This window comes from Rattus norvegicus, chromosome 17 (genome assembly GCF_036323735.1).
Source record: "Rattus norvegicus strain BN/NHsdMcwi chromosome 17, GRCr8, whole genome shotgun sequence".
In the NCBI taxonomy this organism is placed as follows: Eukaryota; Metazoa; Chordata; class Mammalia; order Rodentia; family Muridae; genus Rattus; species Rattus norvegicus.
Window position 1 is genome coordinate 92,226,065 of NC_086035.1, and position 18,129 is coordinate 92,244,193.

The 18,129-nt window shown below is 39.3% G+C and overlaps 1 protein-coding gene across 1 annotated transcript in view; it reads right to left on the reverse strand.

Moving 5' to 3' along the window:
- Window positions 1-1,012: 1,012 nt before the first annotated feature.
- Window positions 1,013-18,129, reverse strand: part of LOC134478913 (sperm motility kinase X-like) — a 76,740-nt gene continuing 59,623 nt past the window's right edge. Inside the window, exon 6 of the mRNA XM_063276850.1 lies at window positions 1,013-1,276. Coding sequence (XP_063132920.1) covers window positions 1,013-1,276 — 264 coding nt within the window. The remainder of the gene's footprint in view (window positions 1,277-18,129) is intronic.

An 18,129-nucleotide genomic window follows, 5' to 3' on the forward strand; every position in this document is an offset into this window, starting at 1 on the left:
CTTGTTTGCTGGTAGCCCACATCATGCCTTCTGACAACCTTCCTGGAATTCTTCCTATCCTCCTTCTCCCGAATATTGGATGAATTTGAGGACAAGGTGAAGGAGGAGAGAAGAGGTCCCTTTCTCTTAAGAAAACGAGGGAAGGAGTGAAGATCTTCTAGACCTGGCTCCACTTGGTGGTGTGTGCAGACTTTCCTGAGTGGCTTGTGCTGTTGAATCAAGTATGTTGCCAGCACCTCGTTGATATTTTGGTCTATCAGAGACTCAGTGCTTTTCTCAGGTGTATGCCTCATGACTCTCATGGCTTTGATGGTGCTAGGGCTTGGTGTTCCTCTGAACGTCTGTATGGATGTCGGTGGTGAGTAGGCCTGGCTGTCTTTGATCATGGGGCGCATCATAATTTGCTGGATGCTGGGCCTCCTGCTGGGATTTATCATCAGCATTTCCACTATAACATTGAAAATATCGTTGGCAACATGAGGCGGAATGCTGAAATTGGCTGAACTGATTTGTCTCCTCACCTCTGCAAATGACTTGCCTAGGAAAGGCAAGTGCCCAGTCACCATGAAGAAGAGGACGACACCTACACTCCATACGTCAAATGGGCGGCCCTCATATTCCTCAGCTTCAAAGAATTCTGGCGCACAGTATGGCAGCATGCCACAGAAATCAATCAGCTTCTGCCCAGGAAGTGTTTTAGCAGCTAGGCCAAAATCACAGAGCTTGGCATTCGACCTTCCGTCTATCAAAATGTTGTTGGCCTTTATGTCTCGGTGGACAATATTATTGTCATGGCAGAATTGTACTGCTCTAATATCTGTCTAAACATTTTTTGGGCCTCCCAGGATTTTAAATATCCACATTCCCGGATTCGGTCCAGTAGGTCTCCCTGAGAGGCATGCTCCATGACCAGGTGGGTGGCCTCTCTTGTCTGGACCACTTCGACCACCTTGATGATATGAGGATGGCCCAGGGACTTTAGAATGTCAACTTCCCTGCTCATCACTGAGGATCACTTCTCGGTGCTCTTGAGAACTTTTATAGCTACACAGGTGAGGGTTGGGATGTGGTAGGCCATTTTTACTACTGAAAATCGTCCCCTTCCCAGGGTTCTTATGATCTTATAGTCAGTGGTAAAGTTCTCGATAGAGTCTCGGCTCTCTGGGTCCTGCTCCATGATCAGGCCCTCCTTTATATGGCTAGAAGCAAACTTGCAATGAGAAATAAAACAGACATTTAAAAACAGGCCCCAGAACATGTTGATACGCTCAAATTCCTACATTAAAGAGATGAGAAAAAAAGCTCAGAAAAACATCACACAATCTAGACATGTACTTTACATATTGGGAAGGGAAGGACAAGGACCTACTGCAAAGGAGCAGATGCAAAATATGACATAGAGGCGGTTGTCAGGGACCAACTGCAAACTGAGGGAATCCTAGACACTAAAAGCCACTAAATTGGAAAAGCTCACCATCCTCTCTCCTGATCTCAGCATTCTCTTTGAGTAGAGGCATCTAGAATATCAGCTTCAAGAGAAGGTGTAAAGAGAACAGATTCCCGTAAACATATACTGTGCAGGATGGCGATCTGCATCTGGAGTTCCCAAATTTGGCTACTCAGGCAGAGGACCTGTAGGTGGATCTCAGAACACAGGTGCCCACAGCTACCCTAACTCCAGCTCCAGGGTTTACTACACCTCTCGACTCTAAGCACACCTATACAGCACACTCACAGGTGGTATACACCACTTAAAATAGTGATACAAGCCTTTCTATATAATTTTATTAGTATGAGTTGTCAGGTTAGCAAAGGAATCAGATTTCGGGGAAGTGGAACTATAGACAGGTATAGAGAGATTTTATTTTCTTACATAACTGAGTTATGCTATGTGAATATGTTATTGTATCAATCTTAGGGATGGTGTGAGAGACTCACAACCACCTGTAACTCCAGACCCAGAAAACCTGACTCCCTCTTCTGACCTCCACAGAATGCATCTGGGATATGGTACTCAAGGCATATGAGGATGCAAATCTGTCATACATATGAAGTGAAAAAATATAATACTCTAACATAGCAAACATAATTTAATAAAACGTGAAATAGAAGATAATAAAAAACATGGAAATGGAAATGCATAACTCAAGCCAGCAAATACAGAAACCAAAGTCAAAAAGAGCAAGTTGAAGTGTCCAAAGTTGGAGAAACTCACTATGTCAGGGTCCAACAGCTCCTGAATGTCCAAGTATAATTTCTGTGTCCTCAAACTCTAATTTCTTTCCAGCCAAGCAACAGCTTCTGTACCTGTAAGGACAGAATGCAGCCTCAATCAGAGCTGTAAGTAGACAGGTGTCTATCCATTGTCACAGTGTTCCTTGGGAGGTTAGAGCAAAGAGCAGCCAACACTGTGGCTAGGCACGGTCCATTCCTTCTCCTCTACTTCTGTCTCCATGGACAGGAAGGCTAGTCTTGGTCATTAGAGCACTAGAGGGCAGGTTTGACTCAAGAGTCTGTCCCCAGTGTTACCCAGTGACCCATTTCTTCCTACTTGTACCCCTGCCCAAGGACCATAATTAAACCAAAATTGCACCACCTAATGGGAACAATGTTCAAACTTTAACACTCCATCTTTAACAAGGACACTTTTGTCATTAATAATCAAACAAGGAATCCTGAGAATGACAATGGACGCCAGAGCTTTGGCCCTCCAGTTTTTAATGGATTCTGATATTCAATGGCAAGTTGATGGACATTGCCTTGCTTTTCACATGGACCCCAGACTTCATAAGTTTGTAATAATTCATGTCCATATTCAATGTATTCTATGTACTTTTTGAACTCCGACAAGTGGTTGCTAAAGGATTGTAAGTCCTGACTACCTTGATTGTTGTGACAAAATGCTATTACTCATTGCACCCCTGGACATGAGACTACCGTTTTGGGGGCTGAGAGGAATATGACACCATTAATCCCATATTGCCTGCCCTCAGGCTTGAGACTTCTGACCAAAGCTCAAGATCTAGAAACTGTGAGCTGATATGTTCCAAAGGATCAAGTAAACACCCCTAAGCCGGGAACCTATAAACAACTGATGTAGTAGATGGTGCCTTGTTCTGGAACTCTGGGTCCTTCTGCTCTCAAACAAAATGCCTTCTGTTTGACCTTCAAAACAACAGAAGTTGATTACTTGTGCATCAGGATGTTAGCAAGGCAAGGACAAGTACCCAAAAAATTAATTATGTACCAAGGCTGCTTTCTAATTCTAACTGGCCCTGTGTATGTATTCCCAGAGGGTCAAGAAAAAGTATGAGATCAGTGTATCTTTGGTGCAGGTGACATGTTGTGCCCTGTAGCAGTTTCCTGTGTATCCACATCTTACTGCTGTTGAATTGGGGTTGAAAGTTGAAGTAGGAATTGGCACAAAACAGTCAGATAAGAAAAATCTAGACTTGGGTAAGCTACCTGGACCCAGAGTGATGAGAGTTCCTCAGGCTCCTCTGACAGACATAGGACAAAGTTAAAGTCAGGATAGCCTCATAAAGATGAGCCCATGTTAATTATAAAATTTGTGAAAGTGGAGGAGGAAGATCATCACTTCAAGTAATCTTTGGCTACTCGGAAATGATGATTCCAGCCTGTGCTCCAGGAGCGTCTGTCTCATGGAACAAAAACACACATGCGAAATGAAAGAAAGAAGTGGCTGCTATGTATTTTTGCTTGATCTATGTTCCCAAAGCTCTAGAAAGTAACTTTAGACCCATTGGGCTTACACATGAGATTATGACATTAATGACAGAGGTTCAAGGGCTTTTATGAGCCATTTGCATGTGTTTGAATGTATGCTGCTATCCCCTCTCACCACAACTCATCAATTTTACACATTAAAGGAATCTGACAGGACTCACTAAGAACCAACTCCATGACAGATGCCAAAGGAAATGGACTGCAGTTTAGCAGAGGTCAAGGAAGGACATTCCCTCTTGAAATGTTCATAGTCATATAGAAACACCTCATGTGTACACATTGCACACAAAGCGTTTCCTAGCAATGCTAACAAGCTAAACCTTCAAACAATGAAACAGAGGTACAGGTATGGTCCAGCCATGGGCTTCAAAGTCCTACTTGTTAGGTCTCTAATCAGATGTTAGATTTTTGAATGTCCCAGGGAATACAACCCTCCTTCCTCAGCAATGTCATCGAAAGCAAAAAGGATCCTGAAAGGCTCCTTGTTGCTTGACTATGAAGGTTCTGTTCTGCACTCCCATTCCACTAGCAGATAAAAACTATAGGAATGGTGGAAGTAGTTTTATTCAAGCCTAGGTTTGGAAATTTGGAGAGGCACATTGTCAATATAAAATTCCCTCTCTTTCTCTAAATGTTGTTTGACTGAGTCCAGTGGAATGCTGGGAGACCATTCCAGCACTAGGCACTTTTTTTCCTGGACGTGTACTTTAAGCTGTTTTGCCAGCAAGACTCAAAGGCCCATGCTTGTTTCTTTGCTTCAAGTTCATTATTGGCCCGACCTCCTGTGCCTGGTACCACACTAGCTTCAGAGTCACATTTGTTCTCCTGAAGATAGAAGATAGCAATTCAATGGAATGTCAGCTGCCAACAGAATGACCCAGGTAAATGAAGGGTCATAGTATCATATGTCTCACTTTGGAAAGTTCTTCTTGGCAGTATAAAACTGGATCTTCTTAGGCTCATATCTATTCTGTCCTTGAATTCTATTCATCTATCTACTTTCATAGTTATCGTCAAAAAATTAGGATCTAAGCATTGCCTTGTAGCTTGCATAGGGTCATGAGTTTGCACTGCAAGGAAGATCCCAAGTTAACCCGCTAGGGGGAGGCTTCCTGCTAAATCACAGAGACCTGTTGGTGCCTTTTCTTAATAGACCACCCAATGTAGCCTACCAGTCCTCTGAATAGGAGAACTTGAACAATTGGGCCAGTACTTGGAAAGAAAGGGAACAAACTAAAAGGGAAAAACTGAGGAACCTGAAAGGGACAAACCAGGGAAAGTGTGATCATGGGAATATGGTCAAAGTTCTTTATGTACATGTCTGGAAATGCCATTAGGAGATTGTTCGTGCTGTTTTGTTATCATAAACTATTGTTCAAAATTAGTTCATGGAATAAATACATGTAAAATATGACAATGCAAAATCGGGTGATGAATCAAATCAACAAAGAAAAATTCTCCTATTCAATATTCAAACAAAAATATACAGGAACAGAGACTTAGTTTAAATACAGAAAACAAACAAGTCTAAAGTGAGACATAGGAATATAGAGGAAAACTCACTGTGTTCAGATTCAACAATTCATGAATATCCAAGTTCAGTGGCTAACTGAATAAATGCAATTGCTGTCCAACCAACCAACCAACCAACCAGCCAACCAACCAACCAACCAACCAACCATCCAATCAACCAGCCAACCAAACCAACCAAACCAACCAACTAACCCAGCCACCAACCAACAGCTAATGCCCTGTACAGACAGGATGTGTTTTCAGTAACTAAGGAAGTAAATGACCTCACAATGGTTCCTTTTGAGGTCAGAGCTGAAATGGACCAATGAGGGTTGGGCACAGTCCACTTGTTTTCTTTATTTTCTGTCCTCCAGACAGGAAAGAATTATGGTCAGTGAGGCAGTAGAGACTTGAGGAAGATGGTTACACCCAGTTAGCAGTCCCTATATCTCCTATGACCTACTTCTTTCTGCTAGGTTATGTTTTTCAGATTTTCTACAACCTCAGAAAACAGGGTCACATGCCAGAGACCAATGTTCAAGCACAGGATCCTCTCTTGATAGTAGATATCCAAACCCCAATAAAGCCTCTTTCTACTTTAAAAATAATGAGTGGTATCATATGAATTATAATAAGCGATTCACAACTGATATCCAACACTGGTTTATGGACAGTGTATTAGTTTGCTTTATTGTTTGTAATATTATACAGTTACGTACTTATGTGGAGCCATGACCTTATACTCAATGTCATCAATCAATTAAAAGGTTCCATGACCTTACCTAAACTCAATTCAGTTTTTTCTCAAATTACTCCAGCTTGCATTTAATATGACACAAGCTAAAGGGCACACAGAAACATTCATATATTAGTCAATGGATAACATGGTTCATTTTTCACTTAGACCCTAACATTCTGTAACAACTGTTGGTTTGTGGAAGCTATCCCATCTGCACTTGAGAAAAGTAGATCATTTTCTTGGACTCACATAAGAACAAAATGTTAACTTCTCACTGACCCTGGCATACTTTGACCAAACTGCAGTGTGACTACCATCCCTAGGGGTGAGACTTTCCCATGTTTTTCCCATAGAGTCTTCATCCAGTTTCTCACCAGACAGAAAGCTAGGATTGATAGTTTCTAAATGATAGAGAAAATAACTGATCAATAGTCATCTTAGAATCCTCAACCCCGAAGGCAGAGGCACACATGGTTTGTTAAACAGAACAAGATTTTCTTCGCCAAGATTTGATAAATAGAGCAAAAGTTCTCAACCAAACACCAACCAAAACTGTGAAGACATAAATGAAGATTTAGTGAACATTTCCAGGCTAAAGCAACTGCTCATGTCTTCCCTGAGCAGGTTTGGGCCAGTGGAGCTCCCTTGACCCCTTTTGTGATCTTAGCTCTGTATTGTGTTTTGAACACTTCTGGATTTAAAATCCTGGTACAGTTTGTGTCTACCTCATTCCAAGTTCTTACTGGAAATGACAATGGAGATGTTAGTGTATTTGCTTGTATCAAACAAATGAGGAAGGACATTTTCCCTTGTCTTAATGCCTTTAATATTTGAACAAAATATATTATTTTTAAAAATGTTAATATTATCATCATTATTTTAAATAACATGTACATGTCTGTGCTTGTAGTTGTATACAGACATGACTAGAGTTGGTGGTGGAAGCCACAGGTTTTACGTGTTTGTAGATCTGGAGTTAGAGTTGGTTGTGAGACACACAGCATGGCTTCTGGCCACTGAACTCAACTCCTGTGCACAAGCAGTGCCTTCTGTCAACCTGAGCTGTGTTCCAGTCTTAATTTCAATCTTTTTATGATTGCAGTCATGGTATTCATTGTATATTAATGTTCCCCTTCTTGTCTACCGCATATTTCTTTTGTAGAAAATTATTTTATTTCTAATAGCTGGTAAATTTTATGAATAGGAGAAATAAACATTTTTCTGTTTTATTTTACAAATTTAATATTCATCAGAAAGTATATTATATTTTTGTAGGTCTTCAAAGAAAACTTCCAATGAAAAGGACAAAGTATGAAAAAAATTTATTCAATCATATTTAATAAGATAGAGTATAAAAGTTAAAGTAATATGGTGATTTTGAAATATAGTAGAAAACAAAAATTAAGAATCTTTTGTTATATTCAAATATTTCTTTTCAAAACATTTTCAAAATTCACCAATATCCTGCTAAGACTGAACCCACAGTGAACGTGATTGTTGGGGGGAGGTGGCAAAGGGGGGTGGATGGGGAGGGGAACAACCATAAAGAAGGGGAGGAGGAAGAGGGGTTAGGGGATTGTTGGCCTGGAAACTGGGAAAGGGAATAACACTCGAAATGTAAATAAGAAATACTCAAGTTAATAAACACAAAAATTGAAAAAAAATGTCACCAATAGTAAAGGTGTCCTTACTTAAAAGTCAGGCTTTTCAGAAGCATCTGCATTGTTATTTATGTAAAACGTGGTTATTTGTCTCTTCTGTATACTTTTGGTTTGGGGTACATATTATAAAGACATCTGATATAACTATAATTCATTTTATTGGTAAAAGAACAAGGAAATCATATGTTTGAGCTTACCAAACTCACATCATCATCTGAGGGAAACTCAGAGGATTGTGAGATGTTCAGTCATAACACTATTTTGCAACTTATTGAACAGCTCAGGAGGTCAACCTAACGTAGGAGTTTTGCATGCAGCCTCTGTGTGTGCTATAGACGAGCCTGAATTAGAGTATCACTCATGAAATATCAAAGAACAGAAAACTAGTCTCAGCAGGAGCTGCCAGCAAGCCTGAGCTTCAGTGAGAGAGCCTGACAGTGTGGCTTTGGGGTTGTTGCATGAGACTCATGGGTTACAACAAAATGCCACAGGCCAGTCAGCCAGGACATTAACTTGTGGGCTGTGCCTTTTGTTGCATCCTCATGTGGCTGGAGGATTGCAGCAGCTCTCTGGAGTGAGTTTGGTAAAGGAGGCTGAATCCAGACATGATGTCTTTGCAATGTGATGTGTTGAGGAGACACTCTGAGACTACACCGGGTGTTTTATTGGCTCCTCTCTTTACCTTAGTTATGTTAACATTGTCTTCAATACTCTTCAAAAAATATTTTATGCGTGTGTGTGTGTGTGTGTGTGTGTGTGTGTGTGTGTGTGTGTGTGTGTACACCTGGTTGTGAGCATTTGTTCGCATGCACAGTCTAGAGGAGTAGTTCAGGTTTCCTGCTCTATCAGTGTCCTGCTTAGTCCTTTGAGATGGTGTCTGAACTTGAAGCTAGGTTGGCATGCCAGCACCAATATTTTGTCTGCTGCTCGCAAGGCTTAGTTTAGAGGCACATATGTAGTCAGATGTTATTTTTATGGAGATTTAAACTCATGTCTATATTTGCCCAGCAAACACCCATATACACCGAGCTAGTTCCCTTAAGGCTGATTGTATGTAACTGTATTTTTGTAGTTTGCTCTTTTTATATTTTTTTATTTTATTTTATTTTTACTGGATAATTTTTCTTTATTTTTCTTTTCTTTTCTATTTTTTTAATTGTACTTAGATTTCAAATGTTATTCTCTTTCCTGATATCATATTCATAATCCCCCATCCCATTTGCCCTCCCCCTTCTTCTATAAGCATGTTCCCCTCCCCAAATATCTACCTTTCCTGTCTCCCCGCCCTGAAATTCCACTGCAGTGGGAGGTCCAGACATGGCAGGACAAAGGGTTTCTCCTCCCATTGGTACCCAACAAGGCCGTGCTTGGCTACATATGCAGCTAGAGCCATGGGTCAGTCTATGTGTACTCTGTGGGTAGTGGATTACTCCCTAGGAGCTCTGGTTGGTTGGAATTGTTGTTCTTTTGGGGTTTTTGTTTTATGTTGGAACATCTTTTGGGAATATGGCCAAGAGAAATATAGCAGGAACCTCAGAGAGTCCAATTTTCAATTTTCTGAAGAACCTACCCAGGGATTTCCAGAGAGGTTGTACCAGTTTAAAATCCCACCATCAATGCAGGAGTGTTCCTCTTTCTCCTCATCCTTGCCAGCATCTGCTGTCACCTGAGTTTTTTTTTTTCTTAGTCATTCTGACTGGTGTGAGGTGGAATCTCACGGTTGTTTCAATTTGCATTCCCTGGATGACTACAGATGTATGTTGAACATTTCTTTAGGTGCTTTTCCGACATTCAATATTCCCGAGCTGAGAATTCTTTCTTTAACACTGTACCCCATTTTTTCATTGGTTCTCTGACTCACTGGAGTCTAACTTCTTGAATTCTTTGTATATTTTGGATATTAGCCCTCTTTCAGTTGTAGGTTTGGGAAAGATCTTTTCCCAATCTGTTGGTTGCCTTTTTGTCCTAATGATAAAGTCCTTTGCCTTACAGAAGCTTTGTAGTTTTATGAGGTCCCATTTGTAGATTCTTGACCTTAGAGCATAAGCCATTGGTGATCTAGTCAGGAAAATTTCCCCAGTGCCCATGTGTTTCAGACTCTTCCCCACTTTTTTTTCTATTGGTTTGAGTGTATCTGGTTTGATGAGGAGGCCCTTGATCCACTTGGACTTAAGCTTTGTACAGGGAGATAAGAATGAATCTATTTGCATTCTTCTACATACTGACATCAAGTTGAAATAGCACCATTTCTTGAAAATGCTATCTTTTTTCCATTGAATGGCTTTAGCTCCTTTGTCAAAGATCAAGTGACCATAGGTGTGTGGGTTCATTTTTGGGTTTTCAATTAAATTCCACTGATCTATCTGTCTGTCTCTGTACAACTAACATGCAGTTTTCATAACTACTGCTGTGTAATACTGCTGAAGTCAGGGATGAAGATTCCACCAGAAGGTCTTTTCTTTTATTGTTGAGAGTCCTTTTAACTACTTTCGTTCCTTTTTGTTTCTTTGTTTTGTTTTGTTTTGTTTGTTGTTGTTGTTATTCCAAACAAAAATGCAAATTGCTCATACTGTCTCTATGAAGAATTCAGTTGGTATTTTGGAGAGTATATTGAATCTGTACATTGCGTTTGACAAAATGGCCATTTTTACCATATTAATTCTGCCAATCCATGAGCATGATAGGTCTTTCCATCTTCTGACATCTTCTTCAATTTCTTTCTTCAGAGACTGGAAGTTCTTGTCATACAGATCTTTCACTGTCTTGGTTAAAGTCATACCATGGTATTATGTATTATTTGGGAGTAATATGAAGGGTATCATTCCCTAATTTCTTTCTCAGCCTGTTTAACCTTTGAGTAGAAAATGGCTACTGATATCTTTGAGTAAATTTTATACACAGCCACTTTGCTCATTATCAGGCTTAGTAGTTTTCTGGTGGAACTCTTGTCATCCCTTAAGTATACTATGACATCATCTGCAAATAGTGATATTTTGATTTCTTACTTTCCACTTTGTATCTCTTTGACATTCTTTTGTTGTCTGATTATTCTGGCTTAGACTTTGAAAACTATATTTATTATTAAATAGCGAGAGAATGCGCAGCTTTGTCTATTCCCTGATTTTAGTGGGACTGTTTAACATTTGTCTCCATTTAGTTTGATGTTCGCTGTGGTTTCCTGTACATTGCTTTCACTGTGTTTAGGTATGGGTCTTGAATTCCTGATTTTTCAGGACTTTTATTATGCAAGGGTGTTGAATTTTGTCAATTCCTTTCTCAGCATCTAATGAAATGATCATGTAGTGTTTATCTTTGAGTATTTTATAAAGTGGATTATGTCGTTGGATTTCCATTTATTGAACCATCCCTCTATTCCTGGGATGAAGTCTACTTCCTCGTGATGGATGAACATTTTGATGTGTTCTTGGATCTGGTTGCTAGAATTTTATTGAGTATTTTTGTGTTGATATTCAGTAGGGAATTTGGTCTATAATTCTCTTTCATTGTTGGGTCTTTCTGTGGTATAAGTAATTGTGGCTTCATAGAAGACATTTGTTGTGTTTTGTCTGTTTCTAATTTGTGGAATAGTTTGGGGAATATTGGTATGAGGTCTTCTATGAAGGTCTGATAGAATTCTGCATTAAACCCATCTTGTGGTGGGCTCTTTTTGATTTGCAGACAATTAATCACTGGTTCTACTTCTTTAGGAGTTATGGGGTAATTTAGATGGTTTACCTGTTCATGGTTTAACTTTGGTACGTGATATTTGTCTAGAAAACTATTCATTTCCTCCAGATTTTTAATTTTGTTGAATATAGGCTTTTTTTTAGTAGGACCTGATGATCCTTTTAATTTCCTCAGATTCTGTTGTTATGTCTCCCTTTTCATTTCTGATTTTGTTAATTTGGACACACTCTCTGTGCCCTCTGGTTAGTCTTTCTACGAGTTTATCTATCTTATTGATTTTCTCAGAGAACCAGCTCTTGGTTTTGTTGATTCTTGTATAGACATTTTTCCTTTCTACTTGGTTGATTTCAGCCCTGAGTTTGATTATTTCCTACCTTCTACTCCTCTTGGATGCACTTGCTTCATTTTGTTTTAGAGCTTTCATGTGTGCTGTCAAGGAACTGATGTATGCTCTCCCCTGTCTTTTTCTTTTTTGCAGTCACTCACAGTTATGAGTTTTCTTCTTCACACAGCTTTTGTTGTGTCCCAAAGTTTGGATATGTTTTACCTTCATTTTCATTAAACTCTAAGAAGTCTTTTAATTTCTTCATTTTTTCCTTGACTAAGTTATAAGTGAGTAGAGCATTGTTCAACTTCCATGTATATATGGGCGTTCTTTCGTTATTGTTGTTATTGCAGATCAGCCTTAGTCTGTGGGAATATGATGGAATGCATGGGACTATTTCTATCTTCCTGTATCTGTTCAGGCCTGTTCAGTGACTGATTATATGGTTAATTTTGGGAAAGGGTCCAGGAGATTCTGAGAAGAAGGTATAACCTTTTTTTAGGACGGAATATTCTATAAATATCTGTTAAATCCATTTGTCTCATAACTTCTGTTAGTTTCTCTACATCTCTGTTGAAATTCTGTTTCCATGATCGGTTATATGGTTCATTTTTGAGAAGATACCATGAGGTGCTGAGAAGTAGGTGTATCCTTTTGTTTTAGGATGAAGTGTTCTATTAATATCTGTTAAGTACATTTGGGTCACAACTTCTGTTAATTTCTCTATGTCTGTTTAATTTCTATTTCCATGGTCTGTCCATTGATGAGAGAGCGGTGTTGAAACCTTGCTCTATTATTGTGTGAGGTACAAGGTGTGATTTGACCTTTAGTAAGGTTTCTTTTATGAATGTATATGCCCTTGCATTTGGAGCATAGACATTTAGGATTGAGAGTCCATCTTGGTGGATTTTTCCTTTGATGAATATGACGTTTTCTTTCTTATCTTTTTTACTGAATTTGGTTTATTCAACATTAGAATGGCTACTCTCACTGGCTTCCTTTGACCATTTGCTTGGAAAGTCCTTTTCCAGTCTTTTACTCTGGGGTAGGGTCAATATTTGTCTCTTAGATGTATTTCCTATGGAGCAAAATGCTGGGTACTCTTTACGTATCCAATCTGTCAGTCTGTATCTTTTTATTGGAGAATTGAGTCCATTGTTGTTGAGAGATATTAAGGAATAGTGATTGTTGCTTTCTGGTATTTTTGTATTTAGAGGTGGTATTATCTTTGTGTGTTTCTCTTCTTTATTTTGCTTGCAAAGAGATTAACTTTCTTGCTTTTCCTTGGGTGTGGTTTCCCTCCTTGTGTTGGGCTTTTCCACATAATATCCTTTGTAGGGCTGTATTTGTAGAAAGAGATTTTGTAAATTTGGATTTGTCATGGAATATCTTGGATACTTTGTCTATGTTAATTGAGAGTTTTGCTGGATATAATAGCCTGGGCTCACAGTTGTGCTCTCTTAGGTTCTGTATGACGTCTCTCCAGGACCTTCTGGCTCTCATAATCTCTGGTGAGTAGACCAGTGTAATTCTTATAGGTCTGCCTTCATGTGTTATTTGACCTTACCCCCTTACTTCTTTGAAATTTCTTTCATTTTTTTCTGCATTTGGTGTTTTGACTTTTATGTGACAGGAGAAATTTCTTTTCTGTTACAGTCTGTTTGGAGTTCTGTATGTTTCTTGTATGTTTATGCGCATCTCTTTCTTTAGGTTAGGGAAGTTTTCTTCTATAATATGTTGAAGATATTTACTGGCCCTTTAAGTTTGGAGTCTTCTCTCTCTTATATACCTATATTCATAAGGTTTGTGCTTCTCATTCTTCCATGGATTTCCTGTATGTTTTGGGCTGAGAACTTTCTGCTTTTTCCATTGTCTTTGACGGTTCTTCTGATATTTTCCATGGTATCTTCTGCCCCTGAGATTCTATCTTCTCTTTCTTGTATTCTGTTGGTGAATCTCACATCTACGACTCCTAATCTCTTCCCCAGATCTTCTCTCTCCAGTGTTGTCTCTCTTTGTGCTTTCTCTATTGTTTCTATTTACATTTTTCACTCATGGATGGTTTTGTTTAATTCCATCTACTGCTTGGTTGTGTTTTCCTGTAATTCTTTAAGGGATTTTTGTGTTTCCTCTTTAAGGGCTTGTACTTGTTTACCAGTGTTGTCCTGTATTTCCTTAAGGGAGTCATTTCTGACCTTCTTTAAGTCCCCCATCGTCATGATAAAACGGGATTTAAAATCTAAGTCTTGCCTTTCCAGTGTATTTGGATATCCAATATTTCCTTTGAAGGGAGAACTGGACTCTGATGATGCCAAGTAGTCTTAGATTCTGTTGTTTGTCTTCCTGTGCATACTTCTCATCATCAGTTCGTCTCTGATGTTAGCTTGTCTTGCTGTTTCTGGTTGTGGCTTGATTCTCCTAATATTTTTATTAATGCTTTGACAATTTGAGATGACCCCACTGAGTCCACACGTAGAAGCAGCTTGACCCTCAAGAAGTTCTGATGTATCCAGGATCACAGAATCACAGGCTCACAGTCCAGCGGCTTGCAGTAGGGACAGTCTCAAGTAAGAGACAGCTAGACCAATTAAACCCAGAGATAACCAGATGGCAGCACTCAAGCACAAGAACATAAGCAACAGAAACTGTTAATACTTGGCAACATCAGAACCCAGTTCTCCCATCACAGCAAGCCCTGCACACCCCACACACCTAAAGGATCCAGATCTACATGCTCATCTTTGTCTACTCCACACACCATTTGTGAGTAAACTGCATACTTTTCAACCCGATTGTTCACCCTTTTTCCTCTTGAATAATATTGTACGCACAGCTAAAGCGAAGAGCATTAACAATGTGATAGTCCAAAAAGTAATGAAAACAAAGAAAGAATATTAAATTGAGTAAGGGGATAAAAGAATAAAAATAGAAACAAGTCTGGTAGGTGGGAATATTTAACCATCTACTCTTTGTATTACAAAGTTCCATTGTCCAAATTCAGTGCTTCAGAACCAAACACATAAATGCTTCATGTTGTTATGTGTATTTGGTATTTTCAACTGTATATTTTCTTGGATATTTTATGTATTTACATTTTAAATGTTACTCCCTTTCCCAGCCTCGGCCATCCCCTCCCCCTCCCTCTGATTCTATGAAGACGCACCAACTCCCACCCACCCATTCCAAACTCAACACCGGCATTTCCCTACATTGAGGAAACAAGCCTTCACAGGACCAAGGGCTTCCCTTCCTATTGATGGGGACAATGCCATCCTCTGCTACATATGTGGCTGGAGTCATGGGTCCTCCCATGTGTACTCATTGGTTGCTGGTTTAGTCCTTGGAAGCTCATGTGTGAGGTCTCATTGGATGATATTGTTGTTCTTCCTAAGGTGTTGCAAGCTGCTTCACCTACTTCTGACTTTTCTCTAACTCCGTAATTGGGGTCCTATTGTTCAACCCAAAGGTTAGCCCATCTGTATCAGTCAGGCTCTGGCAGAGCGTCTCAAAGACACCCATATCTGTCTCTTGTCAGCAAGCACATCTTGGCATCAGCAATAGTGACTGGATTTAGAGGCTGAATATGGGAAGGATTCCCAGGTGGGGCAGTCTCTGGATGACCTTTTCTTCAGTTCCTGGTACACTTTATGTCCCTGTATGTCCTCCCATGAGTATTTTGCTCTCACTTTTATGAAGGAATTAAGATCACCATTTTGATCTTCCCACTTCTTGAGCTTCATATGGTTTGTGACTCGTTTCTAACATATCCTGAGCTTATGAGCTAATATCTATTTATCAGTGGGTGGTACCATGTGTGTTCTTTTGTGACTGGTTTACCTCACTCAGGATGGTATTTTCTAGTTCCATCAATTTTCCTAAGCATTTCATGTAGTCATTGTTTTTAAGATCTGAGTAGTATTCCATTGTGTAAATGTACCAGATTATCTGTATCCATTTCTCTGATGAAGGACATCTGGCTTCTTTCCAGCTTCTGGGTATTATATAAATAAGACTGGTATGAACATAGTGGAGCATGTGTCCTTCTTATATGTTGGAACATCTTTTGGGTATATGCTCAGGAATGGTATGGCAGGGTCCTCAGGTAGTACTACGTCCATTTTTCTGAGGAATCTCCAGACTGATTTTTAGATTGGTTGTACCAGCTTGCAAACTCACCAACAATGGAGGAGTCTTTCTCTTTTTCAGCATCCTCAATGGGTACTTTTGCCACCTGAGTTTTTGATCTTAGCCATTCTAACTGGTATGAGGTGGAATCTCAGGGTTGTTTTAATTAGCATTTCCCTGTTGACTAAGGCTGTTGAACATTTCCTTAGGTACTTCACAGCCATTCAATATGCCTCAGGTGAGAATTCTTTTTTAAGCTCTTTACCCCATTTTTAATAGGGTTATTTGAATCTCTGGAGTCTAACTTCTTTAGTTCTTTGTATATATTCGATATTAGCCCTCTATTGGATAGGATTGGTAAAGAACTTTTGCAAACATGTTGTTTGCTGTTTTGTCCTAATGACAGTGTTCTTTCCCTTACAGAAGCCTTGCAATTTTATGAGGTCCCATTGGTCAATTCTCAATCTTAGAGCATAAGCCATTGGTATTCCGATCAGGAAATTTTCCCCACTGCCCATGCGTTTGAGGCTCTTCCCCACTTTTTCTTTTATTAATTTGAGTGTATCTGGTTTTATGTGGAGGTCCTTGATCCCTCTGTACTTGAGCTTGGTACAGGGTGATAAGAATGGATCGATTTGCACTCTTCTACGTGGTGATCCCCAGTTGAACCAGTGCCGTTTTTTGAAAATGCTGTATTGTTTCGTGTTTGATCATAACAATAGAAACCAAACTAGGGCACAGTTCATTCAGGGTTACAGGGTTATCCTAATGTTTATATTAGGATAGTCTATGGAATCTTTATTAACTCTAATGTGATGTCTATGTAGTAAAAGACACATGGCATGCTACCTTAATCTGGTTCTAGCACCAGAGTTCTAAGTCTGTTACCAGATATAAATGCTTGATATCTCTAGGCATTTCATTTCTTTCTATCCCAACTGGATCTGGAAGCAGGAGAGAGACCACACCCCTATTTCAAACCCGAGCATGTATGGTGTGAAAGTACCTTCTAAGGTTCTTGTGCAGGGAGAGGCTGGCCCCTTAGCCCTGAGATAGGGGAAAAGGTGAACAAATAAACAGCACAAGAATAACAACATTTTGCCCATAAAGGCACAAGCAGAATATCGTGTGAGGAAAAACTGTCTGCCCTTGAGAACAGCTAATAACAGAAACGCTGTCCAACAGAGGTTACTATCCTTATTGCATGGCATAAAAATGGTGGTAATGGTATAGAGAACTGGAAGCTCATCCATGGACACACTCTTCTATCTGCCTACAAGCCATGTAACCAAGAATGCCAGTATGACTGTGTTCAGCAAGACTTCTCCAGTTATTTCTTCTGAATGCTAGGCTCCTGATTTGGTATGTTTTCCTATCTGTGTACTGCTAGAGAATCCACATGCTGTTTGATAACAGTTCTTTTAAATTTTTCTATAATGATCTTTAGTAACAGACTATTCTTATGAACATTATTGAATAATTTCTTACATAAATTATTTAAATTCACGATATATTTTCTGAGAGTTAAGAATAATCAATACTGAAAGATAAATTGCCACTGTGGGGGAGCAGTCCACACTTGGGTCATCAATGCTTTGGATCCCAATGAAATCAAGTGAATACAGACATCTTCTATGAGTCTGTCTCCAGGAGTGATGGATTCTGTAACTTCTAGTCTATCACCTTCTGTGTGAAAATTGTTAGAATCATCAATAAAGTAGCTCATAAAAACTGTATGGAAAAGTAAAGCTAAAATGATGCAATGTGTGTTAGTTTATTAGTAGCAGATTATTTACGCCAAATGCCTAAACTGTTATTTTCAAACAACAGCATTTTCATAGGTTAAGTGTTAACCTCAAAAAATCACCATGGGTAAAAATAAAGTATTTTAAAAGTTATTAAATGCTTTAGTAACTGTCAGAAGGATTTAGTGTTTCTCTGTGGTTTAATGTGCAATATATCCATGAATCCAAGAATGCTGCAGAAACTTGAAAGAAAGTAAAGGAACAAACCATCAGTTCTGGAAGACAGCATTTTGAAGGTACAAGGAGATTTCTCCAGAAATACTCTCAAATGAAGGGTTGTCTTCTGAGGACATTCTTGAATTCATCAAAGATACCAAGAAACCCACCAATACTCTCTGTCATGCTAAATTTTACAAAGAGGAAAAAAATTAAAGGAAGATAATAATCAAATTTCGCTGAAAGAAGTAAAAACGTTTATTCATATATTGAGTGATTACAACCGACTGAGTCTGTCTCTGTCTCTGTCTCTGTCTCTGTCTCTCTCTCTCTGTCTCTCTCTCTCTGTCTCTCTCTCTCTGTCTCTCTCTC